The 16,438-nt window shown below is 34.8% G+C and overlaps 1 protein-coding gene across 1 annotated transcript; it reads left to right on the top strand.

Annotated features, from left to right (window-relative positions):
• Positions 1-217: 217 nt before the first annotated feature.
• Positions 218-15,985, top strand: LOC115987117. Its single transcript, XM_031110588.1, has 9 exons — positions 218-382; positions 634-812; positions 1,755-2,078; positions 2,188-2,410; positions 4,209-4,355; positions 4,446-4,570; positions 10,967-11,171; positions 13,972-14,225; positions 15,590-15,985. Exons 2-9 carry the CDS (start codon positions 724-726, stop codon positions 15,756-15,758), a joined length of 1,536 nt encoding a protein of 511 aa, XP_030966448.1. The 5' UTR covers positions 218-382; positions 634-723; the 3' UTR covers positions 15,759-15,985.
• Positions 15,986-16,438: the final 453 nt, after the last annotated feature.

Below are 16,438 nucleotides of genomic sequence, written 5' to 3'. Positions count from 1 at the left end.
GTGCAATGCACGGGCATTCAACTAGTATAGTATAAAATTAATAATTTGATTCAAAGTATTTTAAAAAGTAAGTACGTGAAATAAATAAAATTTTGTCAATGAGCTGGTGAACGTTATTTTGGAGTTGTAGGTAGAAAGTTGTGTGTATAGATTTTTATTTATTTATTTTTGGAAAATTGTTTTTTATAGACTTTTTATTTTTTGGTCTTTTGCCTTTTGAGAGAGAGAGAGAGAGAGTTGAAAAATAAGAAGAAAAAACACCTGGGTTGTGATTGGGACGCCTAAATCCAAATCCAAATCGAATCCTCATCACTCTTTTTATGACGCTCTGCTATTCTCTACCAATTTCATCAAACTTACTTGCTTTCCTTCTCCTTCATTGGTAACTACTGCTTTTTTATTTATTTATTTATTTTTCATGTTCATGCCAAACACTTAACTCAGATTAACTCTATACTCTTCCTACTCACGAATTTGGAAAAAGCACTTCTTTCAACTATAAATTTATTCACATTCTCAATTCTCAAATTCCCATATCCCCAGATTTCCAACTCCTATTCACTTTACGTTTTGTGGGGTTGTGGAAATTTGATTAATTTATAACATGTATATATGTATGCTGATTGTGTGTAGAAATCTGATATGGTGGGTGTTGAAAAAGCTTATTCCAGTTGATAATACGCAATGTGTTGATTGAGGAGGGGGGGACTGAAATTGTTATCAATGGCAGAATGTGTATCTTCACCATCATGTCTCATCAACCACAGAGGCTGCACGCCCCACCAGAATTTGACTTTCAGAATGCCACAAAGGTACTCTTGCTTTTTTGCTTCCACTTCAAATTGTGTGTGTGTGTGTCATGTTATGTGTTGGAAAGTCAAGTATGTTGATGACTGTAAAACTCTATTATGCGGGCTTTAACCAAATTTGTTTATTTATGAGAAGACCCTGGAAACAACAGATGCTGGAGAATTTTGTGTTTTGTGTGTGTATGTGTTCTTGTTTTTTCCCCCCTAGAATAGGGAATTTCTGAACTAAGCCAGATAAATGCAGACCTAAGAAGCACGGACATGGGTGCGGGTATGATACAGTTACATAGCAATTTTTGAAAATAATAGGACATGGGTATGGCGGGACATGTCTATTAAATATATTTTTATTTTTATTTTCTATATATTATAAGCATTTATTTTTCATATAATGTTAAATATATATCAATTTAAGAGTAATAGTGGATAGGAGTTTAGAAAGTAGAATACAAACTAAGAATCAAATGCACTAGTACTATTCAGAGCATGAATGCTCTCTTTGTTTTGAGAAAGGGTATTCAATTCCTCATGTTCTTGTGTCTTAGCCATGTCATGCATTTTTTTTTTTTTTTTTTTTTTGAGAAGGACACTGCCAGAAGTGTCCCAAGCATGTTAAGTGTTTGACATGGGTACAACACGGGTACAACATCCCAAATGAAGTGTCCATGCTTCCTAGATGTAGACTTGTTGAACATAATTTCTAATTTATTGGATTCTAGATAACAGGAGTCTTTTACTTAAAATTCAAATGAATAATGGTTAATAATCTTTTTGCATATATATGTAGCCATCATCAATTGTTAACACAAAATACTTATATGTATGATATTATAACTGCAGTATCATTTTTTCAAAATTATTTTTATTTATAGATAAGTGAAAATCCTATTGAAACTTAAGAATTAGCAATGATGTTAACCTCACATTTCTGTTATATATTTGCAGTTGTAGAAAGTATTCCTATGGAACCTGTAAAGTTCTCCGGATCTCTACATGGAAAATGTCGGAGCTTACTCATAGTGTCTCATATTTGAAACTAAGTCCTTGTCTCAGGGGAACTTCCTTGAAGAGTACTTGCTTGGAGTCTTTGGTAAACCCGGATGGTGCAACAACCTCTGATTGGATACCTGTTGTTGATCAAGTACTTCTGATGGCCAGTGTATTTCTCACATACACGGCTGGAGTCATTCCTGTACGGAAGAAGTCTTTTCTAAAATTTCCAAAGAACTTCTACAATGATGATGTGGCCTCTGGAACCTCTTCTGGTAGGTAAGGGTAAGCTTGTCAAAGAGGTTGAAGGGCACTTTGAATATACATGGATTTGGTTTTATTATTCCTCTTTCTCCTAGTTACATAGACATCTTGCTGTTTTTTGCAGTGCCATGAAGAATGATGATCAACTTGATTCAAAGTATGCCTTGAATGTAGTGAAAGGAAAACTTTTGGACTCTCTAAAAGCTCTTGAACATTGCCAAAATTTGGAGGAGAGGGTCCGTGAATTTGAAGAACACCGTGCTAAGGGACCTTTAAGTTTGAATGCTGTTCCTGAGGGTCCAAGACTGCGTTTGCTTTGGGCTTCTTTTCAGCAAGTTGAGGAAGAGGCAGGCACTGTCTCTATTGTTTCCTTTTACTATGGTTACTTTCCATAACTTATTATATTAGCAGAAGCTGTTACATTTTACATGTCTGGTTGACAGTCATGCTGATTTCAAAATATTATTGGCAAAAAAGAATATAAAGTTGTTGGTTCAGCAACCTTTTTGCTTTTTCTTGGTTTCCATGGCAAGATAGATAAGTTTATGCCTGTATATATATATATATATATATATATATATATTGATGTGTCCTAGTATGGGGGAGGGAGAGGCATAAAGGCCAAACAGTATCTTTTCTTCCTTGGGTTGAGAAGTAGGATATGTTGCTTATTGAAAATATTTGACAATTTAACAATACCATACATAAGGTTAGATATTTGATTAAGGTTACATCAGCCAATACATTTTTATTGGCTTAGTATTTTGTTAAACTCATGGTTGGATTATGTGTTTTCCCCATAATTGTTATACTTGTCAAATATCAAGTTTATTGGAGATTAAAAACCATTTCATTTTAAAATTGTTCCAATTTTTTTATTTTTTTATTTATTTTTTTATGGATTATATATATAACACATTTATGCATTCACAACACATGTTATAATGACCAAAGGAAAGCGCTACCACATCTGCACTTATAGTCCAAAAGTAGTAGTCAAGTTACAATTTGTGCCTCTCGTAATCACTTGTATACCCAAGATCCACCTAGTAAACACTTGATGTGGAACTTAGCACATGCCCACACAACACATACTCATACAATCAAGTCAAATCAAATCCAAATTATTTGGAATTCAAGGAAAGTGCTAGCCACATTTGCGTTTATACTAACTAGTTAATTTACAATTGGGGTTCTTTGTAATCACTTATATACCCAAGATCCACCCAGTAAAAAGCCAATGTGGGACTCATCACATCAAATCTCCACAATTGCATACCAATATTAACTGATATTATGTTATGCCGAGAGTTCATTCAATTTTTGTTTCTCCATTGAATGCTTGTTCTTACCAATATTTGACTGATATATCCAAAGTGTGGCTGTGTTTAATATTATCTTGGACGGTCTTAAATAGATACAAATGAACCCTGAAGGTTTGAATGTTAGTGCAAGATTACGCATGATATCAACAGTCCTGACTATTTGATCCTGCTTTGTCTGTGACAGTGTGTACTCTTAATTTCCAAACATGGATTGGCCTATTATTTTTCTTAAAGATGCCAGTATTGTGATAAAAGTCAAAACTTGCCTCCTCATTCAATGTTTTCGGTGCAAATAAATAGTTCTAAAGTGCTAGAGTTGATAAATTATCTGTTTTCATATATCTATTTTTTATTTTTTTAAAAGAAAGTTTTGGCCCCAAGGGAAGGGGAAAGGGGAGATTTGAACTAGTGATCTCTACTTCATGAGGCAGTTAATTCTTAGCTGATTGTGCATATATTGAATTTATAGCAGTGAACTAGTCACTGATGATCGGTGTAGAGTAACAGCTTTTGCTATCAGGTAGAAAGTCACATGTAAAGTTAAGAGTGACCCTGGGCATTTTATGTGAACTCTATAAGAATGAAAAGTAACTGAGATAGTTGATTGGATTCTTTGATTGGTAATGTGGGGCTCCAATAACCACTTATAAAAAGAAATTGGGGGACTCTTGTGACCTTTACAAAGCTGCAAGCAGTCTCTTCTTTCCAATTGCAGAAGTATATCTCATAATCCAGTACTTTGAGAAATGAATATTTAGTACTTTTGCAGTCTGTTGAATTTATTTCTGCAGCTTAGGGTTTATTTTATTTTATTTTCCAGGTGACTAATATCTCATCAATTCCCAAAACTGCCAAGATGGAAGATTGGTTGACTGTTTTCCCTGATATTATTCAAAGATCCTGTCAGCCCGTATGCATGGCATGGCTGGAAAACGTGCTTTGCCTTGAAAACAGCACCACTAGCAAGGTAACTTGAACAAATAAATTTATCAATTTGTAGATTTTGATACAACTAGCATGTTGAATGAGATGTCGATGTTGTTCCTTGTCTTATCAGGAACTTGCTTCTCTGATATATGAAAAGTTAAAAGGAGAAGACACTGTTTTACAGAACATTAGAAAGTCAGGCAAGAGAGATCTATATGCAGAATTATTGTGCTTTTTAAGATTTGGCTCTCAGAGGTAAATTCATTTATTACTGTCTGTTTCTTGGTTGTGTTTTCTCTAAGTTCTCATTTTGATGTTCCATTTATCTTCTGCAAGATTTGATTAAGAAAACTGTAAAAAATGATATTTCTTGGTATTTTCAGTGGGGCACATGCTACCGGCTAAAACAATAAGAACAAAAGGGAACACATGCTCTTAAACACATGCATGTGTATGCATACACAATAAGATAAATAGACTTTAATTTTATCATTTTACTGTCATTATCCATAACTGTCTTTCATTATATCATTTTACTGTCATTATCCATAACTAAAAGGAAAATATATACACTCAAAAAAAAAAAAAAAAAAGAAAGGAAAATATATAAGTATATATATATTGTAAAAATATTATAATTAAAATCATACATATTCACTGTGGTTTTATTGAGGATCCATAGCTGACCCCAAAAATTTTGGACTAAGGTTTTGTTGTTGTTGTTGTATATTCATTGTGGCTTAATGTACTTGGCATGATTGAATATGAAATTTCAAAATTATTTGTTTGTTTGCATAATTATGTTTCAGACATGAAGGAATATTTATAATGTTAATTATTTTTTTAATGCCTGGTTGTTTATAAGTTGTCAAAATTTGCTTGAAAATTATTTAATTTCCTTAGATATTTTTGTAATCATATTTATTCATTTTTACAAAAATTTTCAATTTATTTATTTATTTTATTTAATTACTAAATTAATTATGATGTCATCATGTCCAACCTTTGGTTGAAACCCAATCCAACCCTAAAACGTTGAATGTCTCCATTTTCTGGTTTTTCAATGGTTTGGTTTTTATAACCTTGATCACCGCCTATATTTTATCCACTATATGACTAGAAAATATAGCAACAGCAACATAAATGGAAAGGGACACCTTTTGCTATACCATAGTCCAAACAATTTCCTCACTTATTAAACTAAGCATTGTTTTTTTTTTTTGTTTTATTTATTTTTTTGGGATAAGTACTATAAAATTTATATGAAAAGTTTCCAATTTTTCTTTGGGGATATGCTCTTCTAAATTTATCCCAATAATTTTAATGATAATTTAAGTTTTAGTCTATAACCCGAGATCTATGGGAACTAGGAAGATATTCCAAGTCAAATTTGACATAATTTGCTTTGAATAATTTTATTTGATATTATGACTTCTAGTTTCTTGAGCAGTGTTGTTTGCTTGGATAATGGTTTTCTCTTGAGCCAAGAGCCTTATAGCTCAACTGGTACTTGGTATTTTCAACTAGACATCCAACATTCAAATCCCCCTCTTTCATTGTTGTAACTATTGAATTATTAAAAAACAAAATATTGGTTTTTTTTTTTATATAACTGATTTAGAAAAAATAATTTAATCAATTTCAAAACTTAGTGTATTTGGCTCCACCACTGTTTCTAGCTTGAAGCCCTTCCCGATTGGCTGATCTCTCACATAGTTGAGTTAACTATTGTAGTTATCATCCTATCACTAGATACGGGTATGGGTACGACACTACGACACGACTATTTTTGAAAAAATAGGACACGGGTATGGTGGAACATGTTTTTTAAATATTTTTTTATATATATTTTCTATATATTATTAAGCATTTATTTGTCATACAATGTTAAATATATATCAAATTAAGAGTAATGATGGATAATAAAGCAAATCCATGACTATTAAAGGATGTTTAGAAATTAAAATACAAAACAATAATAAAGATATTTATTAATTTTCAAATGCACTATTACTATTCAGAGCATGAATGCTCTCTTTGTTTTGTGAAATGAATGCTCTCTTTGTTTTGTGAAAGGGTATTCAATTCCTTTTGTTGTTTTGTCCTGGCCGTGTCTTGTGTTTTTTTAAAGGACACGGCTAGGACACTGGTGTCGAAGTGTCCCAGGCGTGTCAAGTGTCCGACAAGGGTATGGCATGGGTACGACATCTCAAATGAAGTGTCCGTGCTTTCTAGTGGTAACAGTGTTGTCTTGCATATTGTAAATCTTATCTTCCCTTCTAATCTCACCAATCAACAAAGAAACTTTATGATAGAATTGAGTAACAAAGATGTAATTGTTTTTGATTTTTTTTTTAATTATTTTTTTTAATGATAGGTAAGAATAATTTTATTAAAAAGGGACTACTTAATGTACAAAAGACACAAATTAGCCTGAAGAATTACAAGAAGAAAAAAAAAATAGATACAAAAATGGAAATGGCATTATAAACGATGCAATAAAATGGATAGTTGTAAAACCCCTAACATGAGACCATTCATACAAGGAACTAGTGAAGGGGTGTTCGTGGTGCAGTGCAGTTTAGCCAAAACCATAACCGCACCGCACCTTATTTTTGTGATCACATATGCAGTGCGGTGTATAAGATGCAGTTTGAAGGCGGTATATTTTTCAAATTTCAGGCTTTTCCTACTCAGCCAAAGCTGATTTTTTCCTTTGTTTTGGGCCAAGTTTTAAACTATTGAGCTAGTTTTTCTTTATTTTAGGCTGACTTTCTTAATCAACACTTGCTAAGGTTATTAAACTTTTTTTTTTTTTTGAAAACTAGGGTTATTAAACTATTAATAATATATTTAATATTAAAAAAAAAAATATATATATTAATATATAGAAAGGGTGAGGTTTGTGCAGTTTTCTTATTATAAAACTGCAAACAGCATTGCAGCATGCGGTGCGGTGTACTGTTACTTGCGATGTGATGCAGTTATGCCATTTTCCAAACGGTTTTGGTGCGGTTTGTGCAATTTGGTAAACACCCCTAAGTAAAGGGGTACTAACAACTAAGACCTCGTACTTTCCATATCTTTAAAAATGCATCAATTGTGTTCCCTCCATGTAGTTCACATAAAACATAATGGAACAATATTCCATTATGGGTTGAAATGGAGGCTCTCTTGGGTTTTGGGTTGAAATGGAGGGGGTGAATTAAGGCTTGTGTTACGTCTGTCCATTTTTCAGTCTTGGTAAATGGATCCCCTGAAGGTTGTTTTGGAAGCTCTCGTGGGTTGAGACAAGGGGATCCAGTATCCCTGCTTTTGTTTCTCTTGATAATGGAGGTTTTAAGTAGACTCTTGAAAAAGACTGAGGAGTGTAATCTTATTTGGGGTTTTCATGTGAGAGCTGTGAACTTTGTTGGTGTGCGTATTTCCCATCTGTTATTTGCTGATGACACTATCATATTTTGTGATGCCTCAAAGGAACAGTTGCTGTCCATAAGGTTGGTGTTGTCTTGTTTTTAGGCTTTTACGGGTTTGAAGGTCAATGTCGGGAAAAGTGAGATTGTCCCTATTGGGGAGGTGAATAATCTAGATGCATTGGCTAATATTCTTCATTGTGGAGTGGGTAGTTTGCCTATGAAATATTTGGGGATGCCGTTGGGAACTTCTTTTAAGACAGCTTCGATTTGGAATCCTATTTTGGAGAAAATGGAGAAGAAACTATCTGGGTGGAAGCGTCTCTATTTATCTAAGGGTGGTAGGCTCATGTTAATAAAGAGTACCCTTTCAATTCTTCCAACATACTTTTTATCTCTTTTTACTATTCTTAAAGCTGTGACAACTAGATTGTAAAGAATTCAGAGGGATTTTCTGTGGGGGTCTTCTAAGGGGAATTTCAAGTATGCTTTGGTGGCTTGGGAAAATGTGTGTTTACCCGTTGAGATGGGCGGTTTGGGGATAAGAAGTGTGGTGTCATTTAATCAAGCTTTATTAGGGAAATGACTGTGGAGATATGGTCATGAAGTTACCCATCTCTGGCGGAGAGTTATCTCCACAAAATATGGTGAGGGTCAAGGGGGGTGGAGTACTAAAGTCTGCAGGAGGACTCATGGGTGTGGCCTATGGAGAAGCATTAATGAAGGGTGGAAGAGCTTTTCTAAGCATATGTCCTTTGTAGTGGGTGAAGGCACTCGTATCTGTTTTTGGCATGATAGGTGGATTGGTGATAATACTCTAAAAGATCTCTATCCTGAGCTCTATGTGTGTTCAGCGGTCAAGAATGCTTGCATCTCTAAGGTTCTGTGGATTCCAGAAGGGGGTACAGTTAGAGTGTGAAATTTAAGATTTTATAGAGCTTTTGAAGATTGGGAGTTGGCTGCATTTTATTCTCTATTTCAGCTTATCCAAACTCGTATTCCTCGGGTGATAGGAGAGATACTCTTTGCTGGCGGCTAAAAGGTGATGGTAAGTTTGACACACGGTCTTACTATCATGCAATTCGGGGTGCTTCAAATTCTTTGTTTCCTTGGAAGAGGGTTTGGAAACTAAAGATTCCCAAGCGCGTGGCGGTCTTTTTGTGGACAGTTGCTCATGGTCGGATTCTCACTTTAGATAATCTAATGCTTAAGGGTTGCCCTTTGGCTAATTGGTGTTGTATGTGTTGCCGTGATGGGGAGTCGGCAGACCACCTTCTTCTTCATTGTCCTCTTACTCATTCCCTATGGACTTTTATGCTTCAAGCTTTTGGTATTCATTTGGTTATGCCAGGATCAGTGGTGGATTTGTTATCTTGTTGGCATCAGTGGCTTGGGAAGCATAATTTGGACATTTGGAATTTGGTTCCAGGGTGCGTAATGTGGATTGTATGGTTGGAATGAAATCGTTGTTCTTTTGAGGACAAGGAGAAGACGTTGGATAAGTTAAAGGTTTTAAGCCATCGCAGTCTATTAGAGTGGTCTCGTTGTTGGGGTTTTACTAATTGTTCTTCTCTCTATGAGTTTATGTCTTCTCTTGGCCTAGTTTCCTGATTACCCTTTTTTTGTTGTGCTGTTTGCTCTTTTTTTCTTCTTGTTCATCATCATGAACATCATGTACTTTCCTCTTATTTTTTTTATCATTAATATTATTTTTCTGATTACCTATCAAAAAAATTAATGGAACAATATTCCAAAATCTGACACCCAATTTCTCCTACAAAACATAAGGTTGATAACCTTTTCCGATAAAACCCATTGAATCCCAAATGATCTAAAAGAAAGTCTCCGCAAATCAAATGCAGCAGTGCACGGTCTTGATAGATTATCCACTGTCTTCCCACTATACTGTCACATGCAACACCAACCAATTATCATGTAACCCCTCTTGATAAGGTACTCACAAGTGAGTATCTTTCCTCATGCAATTGTCATGTCTGTGGGGCCTTCAATCCCAAATGCCTTCCATGGGAAAAGAATGACATTTGAAACCTCCATCTCACTTGATCACCACCCTCTCTAAGAAGATATGAGATTTTAAAAGATGGAGAAACAAGGCCACCAAATCTAACTCCCAATTATTTTTTGATAGGCGTAATAAAAAATAAACTCCCAATTATTGAAGTCACAAAAGAATCTTACATCCCAACTCCTCCTTCCCCCATTCTGTCTTACCAACAAAGATTCCATTGAAGCATCTCTATCTGTGGAATGGAGGTAATATGCTATTACTGTTGAAATTAGGATGCCTAAGACTGTGATAATGTATTTTATGGGATCATAAGCAAGAATTAGGAGGTAGGTTGGCTCTTATTTAACAAGTGATTTTAACCCCAAGAAGTGCTGGTCCTAGGTTTTGCCCTTAGGGTTAGAGAATTTAGATTTTAGAACTTTTAGGAGGGTTAAGAATCAAGAATGACTTGGGAAAGGATTTGATTTAGGGTTAAAAAGAAATGGAAATCAGATCTGTACACAATCTGTGAACAGTGCACTGGGAATAGAGCACATTAATAGTAGTGTGAACAGTGACTTGAATAGTGACAATATCAAAGAGAAGCGAAAAGGAGAAAATGAACACAATATGGTCAATATGCCTCAATATTCAAAACACTCAACTTTTCTATTAGCCAACCTCTCTTTTTGTATGATGACAACCTTCAGAGAGTCTAGACATATACTTTTCCTAATATACTAGAACTCCTACTTTGACTAGTAAACAAACCTCTACTTGAATTGGACCAAGACACACATAAAAGCCCATAAGCTAAAGAACACTTATCTTTTAATAAGCTAAAACCCTAGGCCCACAACCAGCAATTATAGAATTATTAAAATACCCTTGACCCTAGAAAAAATCAGTTAAAAACTTGTAACAAAATAACCAATGACCTTCTCAAAAAAAAAAAAAAAAAAAAAAAAAAAAAAAAAAATTAACGACCTAATCAACTACCACAGACACCTATTGGGCTTTGCATTCATCTTCTTCCAAAGAGAATATTTGGAATAGTTGAGCTATCAAAGTGTCAAATTGGTGCTTCTACAAAATGTGAATTTTGCAAATGAGTGGGTCAAAAAATCTTTGTGTGTGTAGAGGTAATAGAAAACTCACTTTTCATTTTTTTTCTGACAAACTATAGTTGATCTTCCTACACTTACTATACCTTCATTTGTGTTTTAGCAGGGAGGACTGCTGTTATGACAATAGCATATTTATTTTGCATGGAGTTTCCATATTGGAAGATTTGGTGATAACTTTAGCTGATGGGATTGCAAGCATATTTTTGGAGCTTATCTCTGTTGACGGCAATTTGTCAAATGAAATGAATAGCCTAGGTCTGGCATTGTGTACTTTGTCTACCCGGGCACTCCAAAGATTACGAAATGAGGTAGTGTTTGTGAGTTTAGAATAATGATTCTTGATTTGTTATGCACAACTGGTTTTCTAAGCTATGTTGCTACTTGCACTCTTATTTACTATTTTTTGGGCATGAGCTAATTCTTGGTCAGACTTTATTTAACAGCTTATGTGACATGAATGTTTATTTAACAGCTTATGTGACATGAATGTTGTTATGGCTGGAGTGTTATGCTCTCAACATAACGTTGTGATGCATTGATCCTGCCAAGTATATTGACCTGCTATTTAGAAACCATTCAGGTTCATAGCTTGGACATTTGACAATTTATGCTTTATTTAGAACCCTGCTCAGTCCAGTTGTATATTATCTCATAACTACTTACGATAGGCATTAGGAATCTACTTGAGGCTGTATATATATATATATATATATATATTCATTTTATCTCCTCTTTCTTTACTCACAACCTTGTTCCTTAAGACTTAAACCATATTATTGCTGGACATTGGTTGTCACCTGACAGCCAAAGTAATTTTCCTTTCTTTTCTTCCTTTTTTCTAACAAAAGGTTTCTCAGAAATGTATTAATTAATATTTTCCAACATGTACATTATGTGTGGAAAAGTGTTCTGTCTCAGTTACATTTCTCTTTTTGGGTACATTTTACTAGAGCTGTTTTGTAAGTTATGATTATAGTTTATAGGGCACTTACATATGTAATAGTGTGGGTGTTTCTGTGTAAGGTTTGTTTTATTATTATTATTTTTTTTTTTGGGGTGGGTGGAGGGGGTGTGTGTTTGATTAAAAGATAGAAAGCTTTATTGATTTATAATTGAAGTGCATCATTTGCCAATTAAGGCAGAAAAAACACAAAGGCAGATCTTCAAGCCAAACAACATATGTACACATTCCATTACAAAAATAGCAATAGCACAAGCAACTTAGTTCTCTTACTTAGCAACATAGAGGAATGATCAAGAGCTTAGACCTGCAAAATCTGAAATAATTCTTGATGAAATGTCCATTATGTAGCCTAAGTTCAAAGTGCTGATGCTGGGACAGTCCAACAAGTAATGATCATTCCAAAACAGAAGGCTGCTAAGCAGCCTTAGTTGAAGATGGAACAGAAGGGTGAAAAGGGAGAGGAGGGGGGGGGGGGGGTTGAACAATTAGTAACATGGAATTGTTTTGAACATTTGGGTTAAGTGGCGTCTCTATGTTGTATTAATCATCCAAGGAGTCTCCCTAACCAATTTTAATAAATTACAATTACTTATAAAAAAAAAAAAAAAAACGGGGGAATTGGTAAGGTCATTGGATATGGCTTTATATTTTGGTGATGGAAGTAGTTTAGTGGAATGGATTTGTGGTGTCTTGGATAACAGCAAATGGGAATTGGTGGTTTATCACAAACTACCATAGCAGAATACGAAAGAGTCACATGGTCAATGGGAGAGGCAGATTGAAAAAAAGGTGAGTAGAATAATCACAAAACACATCCACACTAACCACCAAACGCATCTGATCAGGATAATTCCCAACCTGGATCTGTTGCTCACAGCAAACTGGCACCAAAGTTTGAGGAACATCATCAACCATCCCCATAACCATTGGATTAACTACTCTTTTCAGAGCCACCATCAGAAAAATAACACACCCCATTGCGGCGCATAACCTATGGATTATCAACTTGAGCAAAGGGCAAATCATCAGATAATGAATTACCCATTGCTATCAAAGAAGAACACGACTTACAGTGAGAAGATAGAAAAAACACATACAACAAAAACTTGCATGAGAGAAAAGAAGTGCAGGGATGAAGAGGAAATGAAAATGCAATGGTGAGAGAGCAAGAAAATTAATATATTATTATGAAAGTGGGAACTGAGTCAAGTGACACAAATAAAGAAAAATAAAGTAACAGAAAAAATCTGTATGGATCATTTCGAGGAAGATGAAATGATAATGGAGAAGGGACAAGCAGGAAACCACAGTCAAGAAAAAACAAAAGGATAGTTTGACAAAATGGTTACCAAGGAAAACAAACTGCAAGGGAGACTGAAATGATCCAAGAAAAATATGTAAACAATGGAATTTTTTATTTTTGATAAGTAAACAATGAAATTTAATGAAGACAGAAAATAAATCATTAACGACAGACAAAGAGATGTGGATGCAAGACATAGATGGAGGAGATAATGATATGGATACAAACAAAGGAAAACAAGATGGAAACGAACAAAAGTTTTAATGATCAATAAAGACAAAGGGAGAACTAAATAGTGAAAAAAGAGAACACAAAATCAACAGAAAAACAGAGAAACACAATCAAAAACAAGATCCTTACTGGCATTTCTGCTCTGAATGGGACGAAAAGCCAGAGAAAAGGGACAATTCAAAGGATGTAAGCATGGGTTCCGAAAAGTGGGGTGAAGTGTGTGTTGGGAGGGGGGGGGGGGGGGTTGGTTCATATATTATATTATGTTGGGTTCTATTTTTTCCTAGTTATATTTGAGCAGAGCCATGGTGATGACTGATTAGTGATTATAATTAAATGGTTACTTAAAAAAGAATTAAGGTTACTTATAGATTATGCCTACGTTTTTCTTTCAGGGTTTAAAGACAGAAAAATGAAGGGGGGAGGAGGAGGTGGTGTCTAGGTGGGGTGGGGCAGAAGTTACAGGATTTCACTTTGTTTTTGAAAATTTGAATATCATATGGAAAGAAAAAATCATCCTAAGATTTTATGTAGTGTTATATTACTGTTGCATATTCGAATTTTCAGCCAAAAGTACCTCACCAAGACTTATATCCATGCTTTTTTATAGGTAGCTTTGAGCCAGTGGTTGTATCTAAATGTGGAGGCAGTTGTATCAATGTATGAAGATCGCTTTGACCTATGGACACTACAGAATCAACTCATTGAAGCACCAGGAAATAGCAAGACTGAGAATTATAGCTGGTGGAAGAGGCTTACCCTGCAAAAATTTGATACTGTGTCTTCTCCAATACGTTATATCATGATAAGCCAATTCTCCATGCCTGTAAAGCGGATGAAGGAATTAAGGGCCTTAAGAGGGTGGTATGTTGTTTTATCTTTTCTTTGGATTTTTTGATCATTTCATCCATAATGCATAATTGCAATTATCACTGGGATGTGCACTTTTAGTTGACATAAATTTTAATTGTTGGAGATTCCAGAAATCAATTGCTCATCTTTCATTTTTATTTTAATTCTTAAGATTGAAGGCAGCAAGTGAATGATTCTACTTGTTAATCCATGATGGAGAATTGCTTTAATAGGTTTATTCCAAGAGGACTAAAAGAGGCTGTGTGAAAATGAGGTGTTCTATGGAATATCATGTGACTCTTTCATTCTAGTCATACTTATCTGATTATATTAGCAATAAATTGTACCGTACACTGGTGAAATATCATGTATTAAGTAATATTTAGATGTGTTGCATCAGGGGAATTTCCTATCTAGAGTTTGACAATGTCTAGAGTCTAGAGTTGAATTGGGATGGTGCTGGTGTGAGGATATCAGTCAGTGCTTCTGTAGATACTTTAGGAAGGACAGTGAGTTCATGAAGATTAAAGTTGATTTCTTTGATTAGTTACACTGCTGTAATTTTTGTATGGTTTTTCATAGCTTGAGGGAGCAGAACATGTACAGCTAATGGTTCTGAACTACAAAAACTGCATCCTTTCAGCTTCTCTAACCAATTTCACAGGTGAGCCCAGGTTATGGCAAGGAAGCATGGACACTTCATTTGGGGTGTTGTACCTGTGTCGTATTGGTGTTGTACCCGTGTCCTATCTGCCGTGTCATGTTATAATTTTTTAGAAATTGCTTGTGTCACTATATTTTACCTGTACCTGTACCTGTACCCCTGTATGTCTCCGTGTTTTTCTAGTTTACATATGATTTTCTATAAATCTGTGAACCACATGAACATTGTACACTATTTGTAAAATTGGAACACTTTTAGCTATTCAATTAATTATGTCTCTTCTTGCCCAAAAATCCACCCCCATCATTCCAGAAAGGGATACATTAGAGCTGAATTCCAAAAATCCACTACCTAAATTTGTTATAATTCACTTTAGCTGAATTCCAAAAATCCACTACCTAAATTTGTTACAACTCACTTTAGCTGAATTCCAAAAATCCACTTTTAGCCATGTAAGAGTGTATTCACTTGTTGTCAAGAGAAGATAACCACTTGGCATAATCATGACTTCTAGGATCCAAATTATAGACATGGATTGTAAATTCCATTTGGAAAAGCCACAATTTTGTAATTTTAAAGCTAGAGCAAATGCCAGAGTTTGGAATCTTCTAATCTGTTTTTTGGTGCATTCTTCAAATACAATGCTTCAATGGTGATTTTGAGGTCAAGTAAGATTGGTTGCCTTTTTAATATGTTAATTTATATGTTTCAGGAGATATTACTTCAGCCTATTGCTTGAGTTATCTGACATTAGCATGCCATTGATTAAAGCTGTTATTGGGAAAGTCAGCGATGCCATCTCATTCTTTCTGGTATGCTTGATTGGGAGGTCATTAGGACTCATCTATACTGGAATTAGGCAGTCACTGCGATGGAAGTGATATAAAATGGTACATTTTTGTTGTTTATCGCAATTTCTATAATGCTTGATTGGCAGGTCATTATTGTTTATCGTATTTCTGCCATGGCACTTTGATTTGGACTCCTTCAGATCCATTAATGTCTGGACCATTTTGAGGCTTCCCTCACATGCATTGGTTGATAAATGCCAAAATCTGAATCAATTTTGAGGTTTTCATAATTTTTGGTACAACAATTGAATGGACCCTGTTCCAATGTGATTTTTTTGTAAAATTTAAGATTGTCGTCACAAATACTTCATCCATGCAGGGAAGCGTGAAAGTTTAGTCTTGTTTGGTTTCCATTGCAATATGCATGTCCTGCTGCGTCCTTCTTTTGTCCCATTTAATGCTGATTTTTTTGTTGGACTTTTCATTTTGGGGTTACCCCCTCTGCTGGGCAGACAACCACTAGGCTTTTAAGCTATGTTTGGTTGGGTTGAAAGGAGGATGGAAAAAGGAGGGGTGGTTAGACAGGTGTTTTCATTGTTTGGAAGATGAGAGAAAATGGAGAAGGAAAATTGGTAGGTGATTTTACACTCAGGCTCACAAAATTAATCTCCCCAAAACGGAGAAAAAGAGGGGGAAAATGGATTTGAAGTTAAAAAAGATATTACTACCCATATTACTCCATTATTTAAAACTATAATAAGTAAGCCTGT

The sequence above is a fragment of the Quercus lobata genome, chromosome 4 (assembly GCF_001633185.2).
Source record: "Quercus lobata isolate SW786 chromosome 4, ValleyOak3.0 Primary Assembly, whole genome shotgun sequence".
NCBI classification, from domain to species: Eukaryota; Viridiplantae; Streptophyta; class Magnoliopsida; order Fagales; family Fagaceae; genus Quercus; species Quercus lobata.
Note: the sequence above shows the minus strand (reverse complement) of the source record. Positions and strands in the feature narration are given on the sequence as shown.